The 14,232-nt window shown below is 44.4% G+C and overlaps 3 protein-coding genes across 4 annotated transcripts; all 3 read right to left on the bottom strand.

The window, feature by feature from the left end:
• Positions 1–1,866: 1,866 nt before the first annotated feature.
• On the bottom strand, positions 1,867–3,630 carry LOC146221866 (high affinity immunoglobulin gamma Fc receptor I-like; the record flags this gene model as incomplete). Its single annotated transcript, XM_084692088.1, has 4 exons — positions 1,867–2,395; positions 2,773–2,883; positions 3,017–3,262; positions 3,357–3,630. Coding segments are annotated over 4 exons (714 nt in total), but the record flags the coding sequence as incomplete, so codon positions are not given.
• A 1,152-nt stretch (positions 3,631–4,782) lies between these two features.
• On the bottom strand, positions 4,783–8,285 carry LOC146221865 (kelch-like protein 33). Its single transcript, XM_084692087.1, has 5 exons — positions 8,250–8,285; positions 7,250–7,943; positions 6,187–7,126; positions 5,919–6,089; positions 4,783–5,722 (listed from the first exon to the last, which is right to left on the bottom strand). Exons 1-5 carry the CDS (start codon positions 8,283–8,285, stop codon positions 5,191–5,193), a joined length of 2,373 nt encoding a protein of 790 aa, XP_084548213.1. The 3' UTR covers positions 4,783–5,190.
• A 1,800-nt stretch (positions 8,286–10,085) lies between these two features.
• On the bottom strand, positions 10,086–13,929 carry LOC146221864 (uncharacterized). 2 transcript variants are annotated; one of them, XM_084691271.1, is made up of 7 exons: positions 13,726–13,929; positions 13,006–13,144; positions 12,649–12,741; positions 12,239–12,313; positions 11,878–11,948; positions 11,554–11,725; positions 10,086–11,309 (listed from the first exon to the last, which is right to left on the bottom strand). In XM_084691271.1, exons 1-7 carry the CDS (start codon positions 13,788–13,790, stop codon positions 11,094–11,096), a joined length of 831 nt encoding a protein of 276 aa, XP_084547397.1. In that variant the 5' UTR covers positions 13,791–13,929; the 3' UTR covers positions 10,086–11,093. The 2 variants fall into 2 exon arrangements, with proteins under 2 accessions (XP_084547397.1, XP_084547398.1); XM_084691272.1 differs by lacking the exon at positions 12,649–12,741.
• Positions 13,930–14,232: the final 303 nt, after the last annotated feature.

Genomic DNA, 14,232 nt, shown 5'->3' with positions numbered 1-14,232 from the left:
CATGAAAATAAATAAAATAATGAATTTAAAGTTCTTCAATCAAGTTGGCCAACTCTGTAGTTCCTTCCTCTTTACCATAACACTGGACAGAGAGAGAACTCAGAAAATGAAGAAATCTTCAAACTTTTCAATATTTCTCAATCAACTTAAATGTTGTGACAGGATGTGATTCTATCTGCGTCTCTTGTTTATTTGTAGGTGTCATCCTCACGTGACAAAAAACTGCCCTGCAAAATGTGCCCAGCATGTGTTACTGTTTGTTACACATTGTGTAAGTGAAGTGTTGTGTTTGTTGTGTGTGCGTGTGTACTTCCTGTGTTCAGGTAATGAGGTCCCCATTCTCTTCATGTGAGTGTGCAGCAGGAACCCACATTAGCAACACCGCTTGATGTTGTTGATAAGTACTTCAACAGAAATGTGTTGAAACTGTAAGGAAATTGCATAACTTAAAGGTCCCATGACATGAAAACTTCCCGATAGGTGGTAATTTAACATTAATATGAGTTCCCCTAGCCAGGGGCGGACCAGCCATTGGGGATTCCGGGCCCACTTCCATTACCATTACTCTGACATCGCCAGGATCTCATACTATTCCACATTAGACAGTTTGAACACATAAATTGCTCTAAGACCTTTCGTAGGCCAGAATCAATGACTGAGCTTTATACTCCTCCTTGCGATGTGTATTCACACTCGTGGTGCCGATTTTTCAAAAATGTACGTGTCTTCTGAAATGTGTTCTTACGGACTTCGGAAGTTCAACGTAAGATATAAAACATATGTGATGTAATTTCTTTGTAATCATCCATAATAAAGCTAAGTGTATGGGTATTTTTCCAAGTAGGCCAATGACTGGTGGAAACGTGCGATGCATTGAGTGGGCCGCGCGCCGTTTACTGAGTGGGCCGGACATAACTCCCGGGCCACTTTTTCCCCTCAGTCTGCCCCTGCCCCTAGCCTGCCTTTGGTCGCCCAGTGGCTAGAAATGTCCATAGGTGTAAACCAAGCCCTGGGTATACTTCTCCAAATTTGAGAAAATGAAAGCTCAAATGCTCCGTTTTGAAAAAAGGGGTTACCTCCCCTTTCTCTGCTTTGCCCGCACATAATTGCCCCATAAGAAACTAAAAAAGTAAAAAATGAGCAGATGGGTCACATCTGTCCAATCAGCTTATGCTGGTCAAATCATGTCAGACAATCATTTTCATCACTCATTGCCATATGGCATAGTGGAAGATTGGCCGAAAGAAAATATATAAGTGGAGCACAAAAACGCAAAACACACAAATTAAAAGAACAACGGAACCAAGATATACAAAAACACATCCCTCAATAGACAGGATTCTTCAAGCCTGCTGAATCTCAATCTTCATCCAGTTGAAACCATCTGCGCCTCATCCTGTCCAGATCAGGTTCTGACCCTCCCTTTACTCGGCACATTCATTCAGTATCAGTGCTCGGTATCATAGAGTATCATCAGTATCATACCTCCTCGGCTTCCAGCCAAGACCTGGCCGCCAACACCATCCAGCTCCCGGGTTTGCAGACATTTCATACATCTCTCCTGTGAATGCACGTTTTAAATGTCTATTGGGTATTGGGTAGTTTATCTGAAATCATTCAATTGATCTAAATAAATGAAAGACCAGTTTTTAAACGTAAGTTTAAAAACAAAGTATGTTCATCTGTGCAGTAGAGCAATTGGTTGTTATTAGAAAATAGCTTTATAGAAAGTTATGAAAACTGTTTTTATTTAAAAGTAAACAAGCCAATAATACAAATGACAAATGTTTGCTTTTCCAAAAAATTTATGTGGAGGAACATGAACTAGATACACACAGTTAGGGTGTGTCTGAATCTTGTCAGGTTTTACACCAGTGCAGGCACTGAACTTTTGAAATAAGTCATGTAAGTCAAACTCTGGTTTTCAATGAAAGAAAATACAATAAAAATTGAATAATAGCTAAATTGAAACATACTGTATAAATACAATGATGGTGTACTCGATGTAGAGTAGACTATATAACTACGGCATCATTGATGTAAACTATATCAGCATAGCTATGGGATAAATTACAAAAGTCTTACATGTAGTCTAAATAACAAAGATGGCAGACAGACTGACACATCACATCTTGTCTATCTGGGGCATCACTGGACTTAACAAACAAGCTGACTGACAACAACACACACACAGTACAGTGACAGTACATAATTCAGTATCATGAAACTGTGGTGTCTAAAAATGAACAGTGACAGAGTTGCGTATCATTGGTTAAGCTTCAGAACAAGAATCAAACGTATCAGAGTGGAGCTCACGGTCCAGTGTCGTCATGACTACGACCTCTTGGTTTTCGCACGGTGAGTTCAACTCCTTCATCCTCCTCGGCAGTTTTGACTGTGAAAAACAGACACAAACACAATCAGTTCTGTTCATATTGGACAACAGCAGTCATGAAAAGCAGAGGAATTAGAAACAGCCTCAGTTAGTTTCAATAAAAAAAGGCCTAAATATTGTTGCTCAGCCTGCCCTTAATGCTCATTTATTGACTTGCTCTCAGAGCCACATACCTGTACTACTGTATGTAGTAACACACGCTCCAGTCAGCTGGCTCCCTGTCACCCCCCCACATGACCCTACAGGTCAGTGCTCACACCTCCATCCTGGGATCTCCTGCTTCCCCAGACATCCTCACCAGGAGCCAGCCTGGTCCACACCTCCTGCAGAGCCCCTGCTCTTCAAACACTTCTCACAGCATCATCATGTGTCCTCACCTGGTTGCTGGCGTTTGATGAGCAGCAGCAGGATGGTTGTCACCAGGAAGGGGGAGGTCACCAGTAGCCCACACAGCAGCCTGGGCAGCAGGGAGACAGGAACCGCTGTCCCTGGAGAGACAACCAGAGGGAGAGAAGAGAGACGATGCTGAATCAAGACTTCAGTCAAGGTGTTGAAAGGAGACAGCTTGAAGGATGAGGTTGAGGGTTGTCGCCCCCTGGAGGCTAGTGAATGTCCTCTCACCTCTCACCAGCAGCCAGCTCTGTGGGGATTGTTCCCTGTCAGAGTATGTACACTTGTAGAGGCCTTCGTCTGACTGGGATACTGCAGGGATGGTCATCTCTCCTGTGGTCTCCTTCCTGATCAGGTTACCATCTTTGTAGAAGTCTACCTTGGGGCTTGATGGAGGAGTCTTGTGTCTGCAGCGCAGAGTCACAGAGTCTCCCTCAGTGACAGGGTGGACAGGACTCTCCAGGATCACAGGGCCAACTGGAAATCAGGAGATTTCAATGGAGTTTAAAGTCATGTTCATAAAAATGTCCCAATTGAACACTATTTAGTCAATCAAGTATCATGAACGCACCATGTACGGTGATGTTGACAGCATTGCTGTACTCTCCTGAGCCAGACTCACACCAGAACACTCCACTGTGCCCTACGTTTAGGGACCTGATGATGCAGGTGGATCCTGTAGTCGATCTCCTGACAGACGAACACACAGTATACAGCTCACTGCCTGTGTACCTCCTCAGTGTCCATCCAGTAGAGTTCCCCTTGAGCTCACAGCTCAGAGAGACAGACTCAGACACAAGGTGCTGAGATCTGTTGGTACTTACACAAAACTTCAGCAATGGACATAGTCACTCTGAAACTAGATTTAATACAGTTGATTATGGAAGTAATAAACAGTGATAATGATGGACATAAATGGTATCCCAATCGTGTTCTTAGTGATGGAAAATGTATTTTTTGAAACCAAATCATGGATGATATTCATAAAATAACAATTATTTGAAAAAGGGTCTATAAACGTTTTATTAATCCATTTCAACTGGGCAGTAAAAAAGCGCACATCAAGAATATTCCATCAACACATATCGAGAGATTATCGACTCACTGTATGTATAAAAAATGCTTTAAGGAGATAAATGTGTCTACTGTCAGTTTACTCACTGCACAACAAAAAAAACAATTATATGAATAATACAGTAATACATAATACAGTATACAGTAATTCTGAAAAGTTCATATCATATTACAATATGATATCTTGTCTGTAACCAAATACCCTTTTCCCCTGCATCCAACAAATCATGCATCTTTATTTACCTTTGTATCACGGTTCATTTATTTAAGAAGAAGTTTAAAGGGCTGTCTATCGTGTTGCAAATATGTCCTAAGAAAGGTTGTGCCCCCAAACCATAACATGGGCTCATTCCTCAGCTGTTCCAGCCCACAAACCAAGACATCCCATGACCTTCATGACCTTGCCAGGGCTCCTACCAAAGCATTCTGGGACTTGTGACAGAAAGATCAGGCGGTTGGATTTTCCACAAGACACCAGCGGGATTTCATTCCTCCCCCTCTGCGAAACGCTGGGGAATCTTGACCGAGGAGCGGCAGAATAAGAAGAATGTCTTGGTGAGGTGGGGGTGTGAGGGGCAAAAGACAGGACATTTACCACTCTCTCTCTCTCTCTCTCTCTTTCTCTCTCCCTCTCTCTTTCTCTCTCCCTCCCTCTCCCTCTCTCCCTCTCTCCCTATCTCTCTCTCCCTCTCTCCCTCTCTCCCTCTCTCCCTATCTCTCTCTCTCTCTCTCTCTATCTCTCCCTCTCTCTCTTCTTTCAGGACACATTAACCTGTGAGCGCTGTATTTGAACCTTCTGACTGTCACTTGACCCCACGCGTCACTCAGTTGAAGCTTATCATAACGATGCCACTGGGATGCTTGTCTCAGAGGGACATCAAATCAGAGAGGACAGCCAGGCTGGAGTCTTAAAATACGTTTTTAGAACACAGATTTATTGTTGACCCAAATGTTTTGCACAGTTTACAATCTGAAGCAGAAACCTAACCCTGGGGTGGAAATGTGGAAATGCCACTGCCACTTGTATACTTTAGTAACTGGAAAAACAAAAAACAACAACAGTATTTATAAAACACCCCTTGTTGAACACCAGAACAAACTAAACAACAAAATCAAACTTACAAGTTTACATGTTTTCTTAGGCAAATGCCAGGCTTTGAATACATTGAGCCCATCCCCAATACTTTCCATAAGCAACATGCTAACTGGAGCTGACATAGATTTCTTTCTGAGTTTCTGAAATACAATCATGATCAATAGCATTTTTCTGTTATGTAAAGTGCCCAAAAATCCCTCTAATTCCAGTGGTGCATGAAACTTCACTGGTTAATTTAATGAGGTAATTGTCTTAGATGTGCCGGCAGGGAAAGCACACATGCTTGTAAAGCAAAGCTGGGTCCAGGCATACTGCCCATGTTCTCCCAGCGCTGGCTGCTGGGATCGTAGCGGTGCACCAGCTTGGACTCCCTGTTGTCCTCCTGGCAGTACCCTCCCAGCACGTACAGCTTCCCCTCCAGGACTGCCGAGGCTGGGCCAACGTGAGGGATGGTCAGGGGGGAGATGGAGCTCCAGGAATCCCTCGCAGGGTCGTACACCTCACAGGACAGCTGGTCAAAGTAGCCCCTCTGGGTGTCAGCGGAGATGCCACCTGTGACGTACAGGCGGCCATTGAGGGTCTCCATGCAGTGAAAGGCCCGGGCTTGGATCATGTCAGTCAGGTAGGTGGTTCCTCTCTCTGGGTGGTAGAGGAACATGGACACTTGACACTCATAGTTGCAGTTGAAGCCTCCTGAGATGAAGATCTGGCCGTCCAGCACTGAGGCAGAGTGGACGCTCAAGGCCTTGTCCAGAGGTTTGCAGGAGCTGAAAGGAAGGTAGGTTATGTTCTTAATGCAAACTTAAAATACTTAAAGTCACAATATTTGTAATTGTGACTATTTAACATTTATTTGGCTGTCCATCTCCGATTGCCCTAAAACCCCTATACAAACAAGGTTTTTATTTCATCAAGAACCATTTCCTCAAACCAATGTGTCAAAAAGTTCCCCTTCCATCTCACCTCCAGGAGTCTGTCTTTGGGCAGTAGCGCTCCACCCTGTCCAAGTTAGCCTGGTATTCAAAGTCTCCTCCTATGGCATATATCAAACCATCCACAGCAACCACAGAGAAGGAGCACCTTGGCTCCTGCATGTCGGCCAGCTTCTGCCATTCGTTTGTAGCTGGGTCATACCTGATGAGAGTCAGAATTGAAAAAACAACAATGAGACAAAGCTGATGTCAATGAAAGTTTGAACTTCACAGATGAAACCTTTGATTGTTCAGCTCACCGCCAGGCTGAGCTCAGGGCGTCCGATCTGTTCCAGAACTTCCTGCCTCCGACCACGTACAACTTCCCCTCCAGAACCACCACCTCATGACTAACCCTGGGTGTCTCTGGCATCTCTCCCAGCTTCCTCCACTCCACACTCTTCACAATGCCAATGTGGTTCCTCAGGGAATTACCAAACCACAACTCTCGAGTAGGAATATGTATCTGTGGATCCTCAGATAACTGGTTTCCACCTACCAAGACCAATGTCTCTGTGGGTAGGTAGATCCTGTAATGGTTGTCTGAGGCAAAGCGATAGGACCAGAACTCTTTCAGTAAAGTCTTCAGGAGATAAACAGAGTTGCAATCAGTCCATATCTTCATTGCTTTGATCTCTTTGACGTCTGGGAAGGTCATTAAAGGGAACTGAACAGTTTTCAGTAGCTTTCTAATAAGTTTAGGACTGGTCATGGGATTGACCTCGATCCAGGACACCACTGCCTTAAATACAACAAGTTCAGAAGACACACAGAGGTAGGGGCTTCTCAGGAACTTACAAAGCTTCTCAAAGGGCAAGTCTCGGAACTTCTCTGTGACTGAGACCTTATTGAAGTTCCGTAGGACAAAGTTGTCGGCTGTTTCGAGAAGATCTGCCATCCCAAACTCCTCAGCGAAGGACGCCACGTCCAAGCAGGAGTGGACGCCTATTTCCTGTTGCAGGAAGTCGATGCACAGTGAGAAGGCGGCCTGGAACTGTAGCCGAAGGGCGGTGCAACCAACCTCAAAGACACAGTCCCAATTGAGAGAAAGTGACCCACTGTGCGAGCAACCAATCAGGATCTCCAGCTCGGATGCCACCAGGAAGGGGAGAGTCACACAGTACTGCTGGGATTCTTTCATCCCATTGGTGAACATTGCTCTGAAATAGTCACTACTGGCAGCCAGGACAACTCTGTGAGCTAGCAGAAGGAAATGCACAATGATATATTTCTGGTTTGTTTCAGCTGAATGTGAATAATTTGCATAATACTCCATATACAGTTTTCACCACTACATGTAGATGAAGAAGAAATGATACATACCATAAAAAGAAGTTCCATCCACCCCCAGTATGACATCACAGCCTACTCTCTGTGTCCACAGCTGTCTGATGAACTGAAGACTGATCTCCATCTGTTCTCCAGCTGAGATCTTCCTCTCCTCTGTCTTCCTCTGTTCTCCTATCTTCGTCTTCTCCTCTTCCTCTCTACAGAGCTCCAGAACTCTGGGAACTCCCAGTACTTGAGCTGCAGTCTGGATCTGGACCAGATCAGAGCTCAGAGCTGCTATGACCCCAGTGTAGGCAAACTCCAGCACCCCCACCAGCCCTACACGGTCCACCCCACGACCCAGAACCATCGACACCTGTCTCTGTCTGTTCATGTTAACAGATCCTCCCCTCTTCTCCCACTCTGCATCCCCGTCCTGTAGACTGTGGTAGACCAGGGAGCTGACAGCAGCCAGGACAGGGGAGTGGACCTGGAATCTCAGCCCATCCTCAGTGCTCAGAGTCAGGTCAGTGAGCAGAGAGGAGTCCCTGAACTCCTCCAAGGTCTGGAACAGCTCTCTAGCGTAAGTTTGTTTGCGGTAAACCTTTCTCATGCTTTTGTCATAGTCGTCAGCTTCCTCTTCAACAGATTCATAAATTCTGTTTTCCCGATCATCATCCTCGTCATAATCACCCCACCCCTCTCCCTCCTCTTTTTCCTCATCAGTTCCCAGATCCTCCTTTTCAGCCTTCCAGAATCATCTTCCGGCTGGCCCTTCCGTATGAAAGCTACTCCCAGCCACATCCATGATGACAAGAGTCAGATTTTACATACTATTTTATTAGTTATAATATAACAAATTTGTAAAAAGCATTCCTTCTTTCAGCTTTGTCTTTTCAGTGTTTCACAAGTCGATCAAGGTGCAGAGGCAATACAAATACATCAAGTTGGTAACAAAACTTAAAGTCACTTACTTTGCACAGGTTCTTCAGACATAGACACGACGGAGAGGACACAATGACGTCAGAGTGTCTGTGTCGCTTTTATGTCTTACCTCTTCAGCAGCCACTGTGGAAAACACTCCTCTCATCTTTAAGACGAATCTCCTCCTCTCCCCTTAATGGCCCCCGGGACCCATGGAATTATCACACAAGAGGTGGCTAAATATACTCCCATCTGATCCACATCATCTGAAGTTTTTAGATGTTTCATGTGTTGTTTTCTCACTTAACTCTGCAATGCTTTTTCACTTGGTTGTGTGTCATTGACTTTCTAATATCATTCATCCTCCTCCAGTTGCTTTGGTATACTTGTAATGTTCCTGTTATCTTACATTTACAACTTACATTTCCCCTCAACAAGTCCTCACCCTTTCATCAACAAGTCTTCACCTTTTCATCAACAAAGTTCTCACCCTTTCATCAACAAGTCCTCACCCTTTCATGACACGTGTCCCTCCCCTCCGTCTTCTCTTTGATGGTTATTGTTCTTTATATCATAATTTGGTCAACCTTTTGCCCACCAAAGTCACAAACATGACATGAAAAGGTCACAACACATGTTTTTTATGTCTCTCCACTCTTCAAGAATTTCCTGGAACCGGGTTGGCAGTTTGGGAGTTTGGCAGGCTTCTCCAAAGCAGTCTGGGTTATATGAGGAGATGGGGTATGACATACCCAGTGAGTCAGACGGATCAAATAGTCCCCTCACACATTCATTAAAAGCACAAAAAAAAACACTCAGATCTCAAAGGGGAACTTTTCTCTTATGCTATTTTCTATTACGGTAATCCACCATGTGTATGACGAGGTAAACAGTCACTGGCACACGGTTGATAGAAACAACTGTTACTGATGGCACTCTACTTGACACAAGGAAATGGGATCTGAAACCGACACGTTATAAACAGACGCTCTTCTTCTGTTGGCTCCTCACTGAGTTTATCATTGTAGTTATTCTGCAAACAAACAATCAGTGCAAACAAGCAAACTAACAGCCACATTTACAGAATAAGAAGCATCGGGGGCTTTACAGTCACCGACAAACTTAAAAACACAAGTTATATGAATGATTGACATTGTAGAAAATACATATTTAATAAATCTGCCTCATTTGAAGCGATCGGAGCGATGTTTACAGTCACGCGGCCGCGGATGAGTAACACGGCAGATGCTAGGCTTGTTTTATTCACATTTTGGCCTGTGGCTGCATCTGACCGTCTGGCAAGTCAAGTTATGAAAATCTGTCTTTTGCCACCCTGCACAAATCAGATGGTTACCATGGCAATATGCATACAGAGAGAAAAAGAGAGAGAGAGAGAGAGAGTGTATGGGAGAGAGAGAGGGGTGAGAGAAAGGAGAGAGAGAGAGAGAGAGAGAGAGAGAGAGAGAGAGAGAGAGAGAGAGTGTATGGGAGAGAGAGAAAGGAGAGAGAGAGAGAGAGAGAGAGAGAGAGAGAGAGAGAGAGAGAGGGGGGGGGGGGAGGGCTGTAGCTTCCTTGTGGGCCACCACTCTCCAGGGTCCTTTTGACGAGATTTTTAGACAGTGGGGCTCCAATTAGTTCCCTCCTTGCCTCAGAAGGTTGACACTCATTCTCTCACTCAATCAATCGCTTCTTTCCTGTGCATGTTTCATAGGAAAGTGGCTGTGCCCACCATATTATTATGTGTTCCTCCCCCCCTCTCTCTCTTTCTCAGTCTCACCCACACTGTCTCTCTCTTTATCCCCTTCTCTTCCTCCACCACAGATAGTTTCAGCACAGACACATTAACTCCAGAAAGATTAGACTATGCAGCCTATTACAATGCATTGTGGGTAGAAGTTGCAATTAACTTTTGATAAGGTGAAAGTATCACCATTGAGAATGCAGTCTAAATTACTTACACAAACCCTCAAAATACAATATTGTTTTATTCATTATCAATTTTCTGGCCCCATAAAATATAACAATAAACATACATGTATACACAAATCTGGCAACTTAGACGAAGCACATTAAACAATGGAGGAAATAAACATTTGGTTGAAGTTTTTCACATACTGATTTGTAGATACATATTGCACAGTCAGTAAAGTATTAGCTCCTAAAGAGTTAGCACATTTACAACACACTTTCAATTCTGATTACTTAGACCTTGTAAGTTACCTGCCAAGCAACAAGTCTATCAAAAGGATGAGAGGTTGGTCCATGTCTAAGCTCTACTGTTTTAGATATATATATAAAAAAAACTAGGACAAGTACAAATTTAGACACATGGGTCCCGGTATTCACAAAGGATCGTTCCTGCCTCAGAGAGAAGAGGAGGTACGAGGCAGAAGACAGGAAGGGAAAGAGAACCAGAACAGTTAGCTGGAGTCACAAGGACGGGGAAGGGTTCTGGTTACTGAAAGGAGAGAGGGAGGGAGGGAGAGAGAGAGAGAGAGAGAGAGAGAGAGAGAGAGAGAGAGAGAGAGAGAGAGAGAGAGAGAGAGAGAGAGAGAGAGAGAGAGAGAGAGAGAGGGAAGGGAGGCAGATAAAGAGGATTGCATAGTTCAGTTATTTACATATTTTCCATGGAGCCAAACCACACCATCCGTGCGCGACATTCTAACCCTTCCTCCTCCGTATCACACCCTCTCTGCTTAGTATGAGCAGCGAGCCGAGAGGTCTATTTTTACAAACGAGGGGGAGAGAGGGAGAAAAAGACGGAGAAAGAGGAAAAAGAGAAAATGCCAGAGATAGAGAAGAAGAGGAATATGAACGAGAGACAATAAAAGCATGCCAATCAAAAAGCGAGAAGATAGGTGACAAAATAAAAGGGTGGAGTAGCACAGGCTGCCTGTCTCACCATCGTGACAGAAATCGCAGAACAACGCAGAACAACACAGACACAAACAACACAAACAAACGTACAGTTTGGTCAAGCACCGGCCCATGGCAGAAAGAAAGACATGAGAACAATGACTAAGGAAAGAGAGAGAGGGAGAGAGAAGAGGAGGATGAACGAGAGTGAGAGAGTTGAGGGCTTCAAGGACATCAGCCACCTGGGTCTTCCGGAAATTTCTACGGGGGCCTTCTGCCCTTCTCCAACACTGGGCTGACATACTACCAGCGGTCTGACCTGGGACACACTCTCCTGAAAGAGAGAGAGAGAGACAGAGAGAGAGAAAAAGAGAGATAGAGAGAGATAGAAAAAGAGAGAAAAGAGAGAGAAAGAAAGAAAGAGCGTGAAAAAAACAGAGAGAAAGAGAGTGAGGAAAAAGAGAGAGACAGAAAGTGAGAAAGTGACATTTGTACAAAGAGCAACTGCAAGTTTTAGTTGATGGTTTCTATGTTTTTCTTGAGGCTGTTTTTGTTGTCCTGTTGTGGCTGCTGTTGACCTCCTGAATGGTCCTGCCGTGAGCCCGGTGAGGACTGAGTCTGAGGTTCCAGCGATGGGACCTGTGGCTCCGCCCACCGTCATCCTCGCTCTCCGTTGTATCCTGTCGTGTGACTCGCGGTCGTCTGCGTCTCCGTGAGCTGATTCGCTGGAGAGAACCTGGCTCCTGCAGTCTGGACCAATCAGAACAAAGCTGAAGAGTCAAAGGAGGAATAAGAGGGAAACGATACAAACGACAAACAATATGCGTGTGTGTGTCTGTGTGTATGTATATGTCTGTGCATGTGTGTGTGTCTGTATATGTCTGTGCTTGTGTGTGTCGAACCTGCAGTCTGCATCTTCTATGTCAGCATCTGCGTCGCTTTCACCCTGACGATCGGACAAAACACATTCCTCCTGCAAAGTATGAGTCACGGATATGAACACACACACACACACACACACACACACACACACACACCTACTGCAAAGAAATACATTAGGTGAAGTTTTAGCTTCAGATGCCTGGTGACTCATTTGAGCGCCCACCTTTGTTTGATTTGAAAGCAACTTCAACTTGATGATTTGTGTGTGTGTGTATGTCTGTGTCACATTATATAGTGTGCATGATTCAACCCACACATTTTACGGTTATAGACAGTGAAGCTCGACTCATAATGGATATTTTCAAACACATACATACATACCTCTGTGCCATAGCCTTCTGAATACCTGGTAACCACCACCCTGTTTTTACCACAGTGCTCACAGGTTAATGTGTCCTGAAAGAAGAGAGAGTGAGAGAGAGAGAGATTCTTTTTCTTTTCTTTTTTATTAAATGTGAATGATTAGTGGGTGGGTGAGACTGAAAGGAACATTGTGGAAGCCAGGGGCCATTGACAACATGACTGTGATGGGAAGAGTGCCTCTCACTCACCAGCAGTGTGTGTGCGAGTGCCTCTTTCTCACTCACCAGCAGTGTGTGTGCGAGTGCCTCTTTCTCACTCACCAGCAGTGTGTGTGCGAGTGCCTCTTTCTCACTCACCAGCAGTGTGTGTGCGAGTGCCTCTTTCTCACTCACCAGCAGTGTGTGTGCGAGTGCCTCTTTCTCACTCACCAGCAGTGGGTGTGTGTGTGCTTCAGCGTACAGTGAACAGGGTCCAATCTCACAAAGACACACTCTGTCTCCCTCGACACAACTTTCCCCCATCTGTTTTCAAGGCAAAGAGAGAGAAAGAGAGGCAGGGAGAGTGGGAAAAAGTGAGAGAGAGAGGCAGAGAGAGAAAGAGAGAGTGAAAGAGAGACTGTGTAGGATGTACTGTAATGATTTATTGGAAGCCATTAGTCCGTTACTAATTGGACAGCACAGCAGCTAGAGATTAAAGCAAGTGTTATGTTTGGTCAGACACACAGGCACGCAAAAGCTGTCATGCACACGCACACATGCACAAATACTGCCGCTCTGATGTCTTACTTCACAGTCGTTGTCCGATGTCTCACCGGAGGTAAATAAAACGTGGATGTCTAAGCCTCTGCGCGGCATGACCTCTCTCCGTTCACAGACCACACAGTTCTCGACCTGCCAGAGTCGTTCCGGCTGGGTCAAATTAGGACTAACAGTGGAGGAACATGTGTTTCACTTTTAACATTTAGTTTGGTTCACCTAGTTCATTTAAATCATCGATGATTCACAAATACTGAAACGTGTGTTAACTCGAGGTGTGCTGTTTTAGCTGTGTTATATAAACTCATGGATTACTAAAAACGTTCGGCAAAATTGGACAGCCCAGTAGAAATTTCACTGGGCAGACATGCATCAAATATTATTTTGACCAGGCAAGAATTGCAGGGTGTTAGAATGTATTATTTTTGTTACTCCACATTATTCTCGACTTAAGTGTCCCGTATTACAGAAACAGCTGGTTGGTATTCCGTGTTACGTAATGGGAGAAGCTTTGGGATAGCTTTTATAGCGTGACAACTTGTCCATTCGCATGATTTCCGACGAATGAATGAATGTCACGAGCATGATTCTTGCATCTTCCAGACAGCATTACACATTTCAATAAACAGACTAGCTTGATCAGTTTGTTAGAGGGAAATAATTTAAAACCGAGCAATATCGGTCCATTAGGCTATGCATAGTTCATCGGTAGATGTTTTTTAGTCAACTTAGACAACAACAGTTTCATACCTTAAGTTGAAAGCCTCATCTTTACAAAACCGTAACACAAGATTATTAGGACGTTTATACTTCATAGAACCGAAATAAAAATAATTATTTTGGACGGGATTTATATCCGTACATCCGCGATGATTCTAAAATATTTGACATAGTAGCCTAATCCGCTATGTCAGTCTAGCAAAACACCACTCACGCATCGGGAGTCGGGACGGCGTTCGTCTCGCCATTAAAAAAAAGAAATCCAAAACAACGAACAGGAGCGTGCTGAAGGGGCGGGGAGTGTTGATTGACAGGGTACGAAAGCCAATAACGGATAGCGTAAGAAAGTGACGTTTACGGTCACTGAATTTGACACAGAAATGGGCAACCCAAGTATCTCGAAAAGGGTGGCATCCAAGGGCGTAGGTTTGGTCTCAGATTTGGTGGGGGGCCCCAAGGCTGAGAAGTGAACTTTTACTGAGAAGATTGTGATTCTTTTTGCGTTTAGTTTATACATAACCTCTTGCGTTTAGTGCT

Source organism: Hypomesus nipponensis, chromosome 25 (assembly GCF_054491055.1).
Source record: "Hypomesus nipponensis isolate SF chromosome 25, ASM5449105v1, whole genome shotgun sequence".
In the NCBI taxonomy this organism is placed as follows: domain Eukaryota; kingdom Metazoa; phylum Chordata; class Actinopteri; order Osmeriformes; family Osmeridae; genus Hypomesus; species Hypomesus nipponensis.
This window is presented reverse-complemented; position numbering and strand designations above follow the sequence as displayed.

What these genes read in the sequence shown, in the direction of transcription:
- LOC146221865 (XM_084692087.1), bottom strand. Translation starts at nt 8,285, where the DNA reads ATGAGAGGAGTGTTTTCCACAGTGGCTGCTGAAGAG. An exon ending in CCACAGTGGCTGCTGAAGAG is followed by an intron (nt 7,944 to 8,249) that starts GTAAGACATAAA and finishes TGATTCTGGAAG; the next exon opens with GCTGAAAAGGAGGATCTGGG. An exon ending in CCAAAGACAGACTCCTGGAG is followed by an intron (nt 5,723 to 5,918) that starts GTGAGATGGAAG and finishes CCTTCCTTTCAG; the next exon opens with CTCCTGCAAACCTCTGGACA.
- LOC146221864 (XM_084691271.1), bottom strand. Translation starts at nt 13,790, where the DNA reads ATGAAGTATAAACGTCCTAATAATCTTGTGTTACGGTTTTGTAAAGAT. An exon ending in CACACACACACCCACTGCTG is followed by an intron (nt 12,314 to 12,648) that starts GTGAGTGAGAAA and finishes CTCTTCTTTCAG; the next exon opens with GACACATTAACCTGTGAGCA. An exon ending in ACGGCAGGACCATTCAGGAG is followed by an intron (nt 11,310 to 11,553) that starts GTCAACAGCAGC and finishes TCTCTCTTTCAG; the next exon opens with GAGAGTGTGTCCCAGGTCAG.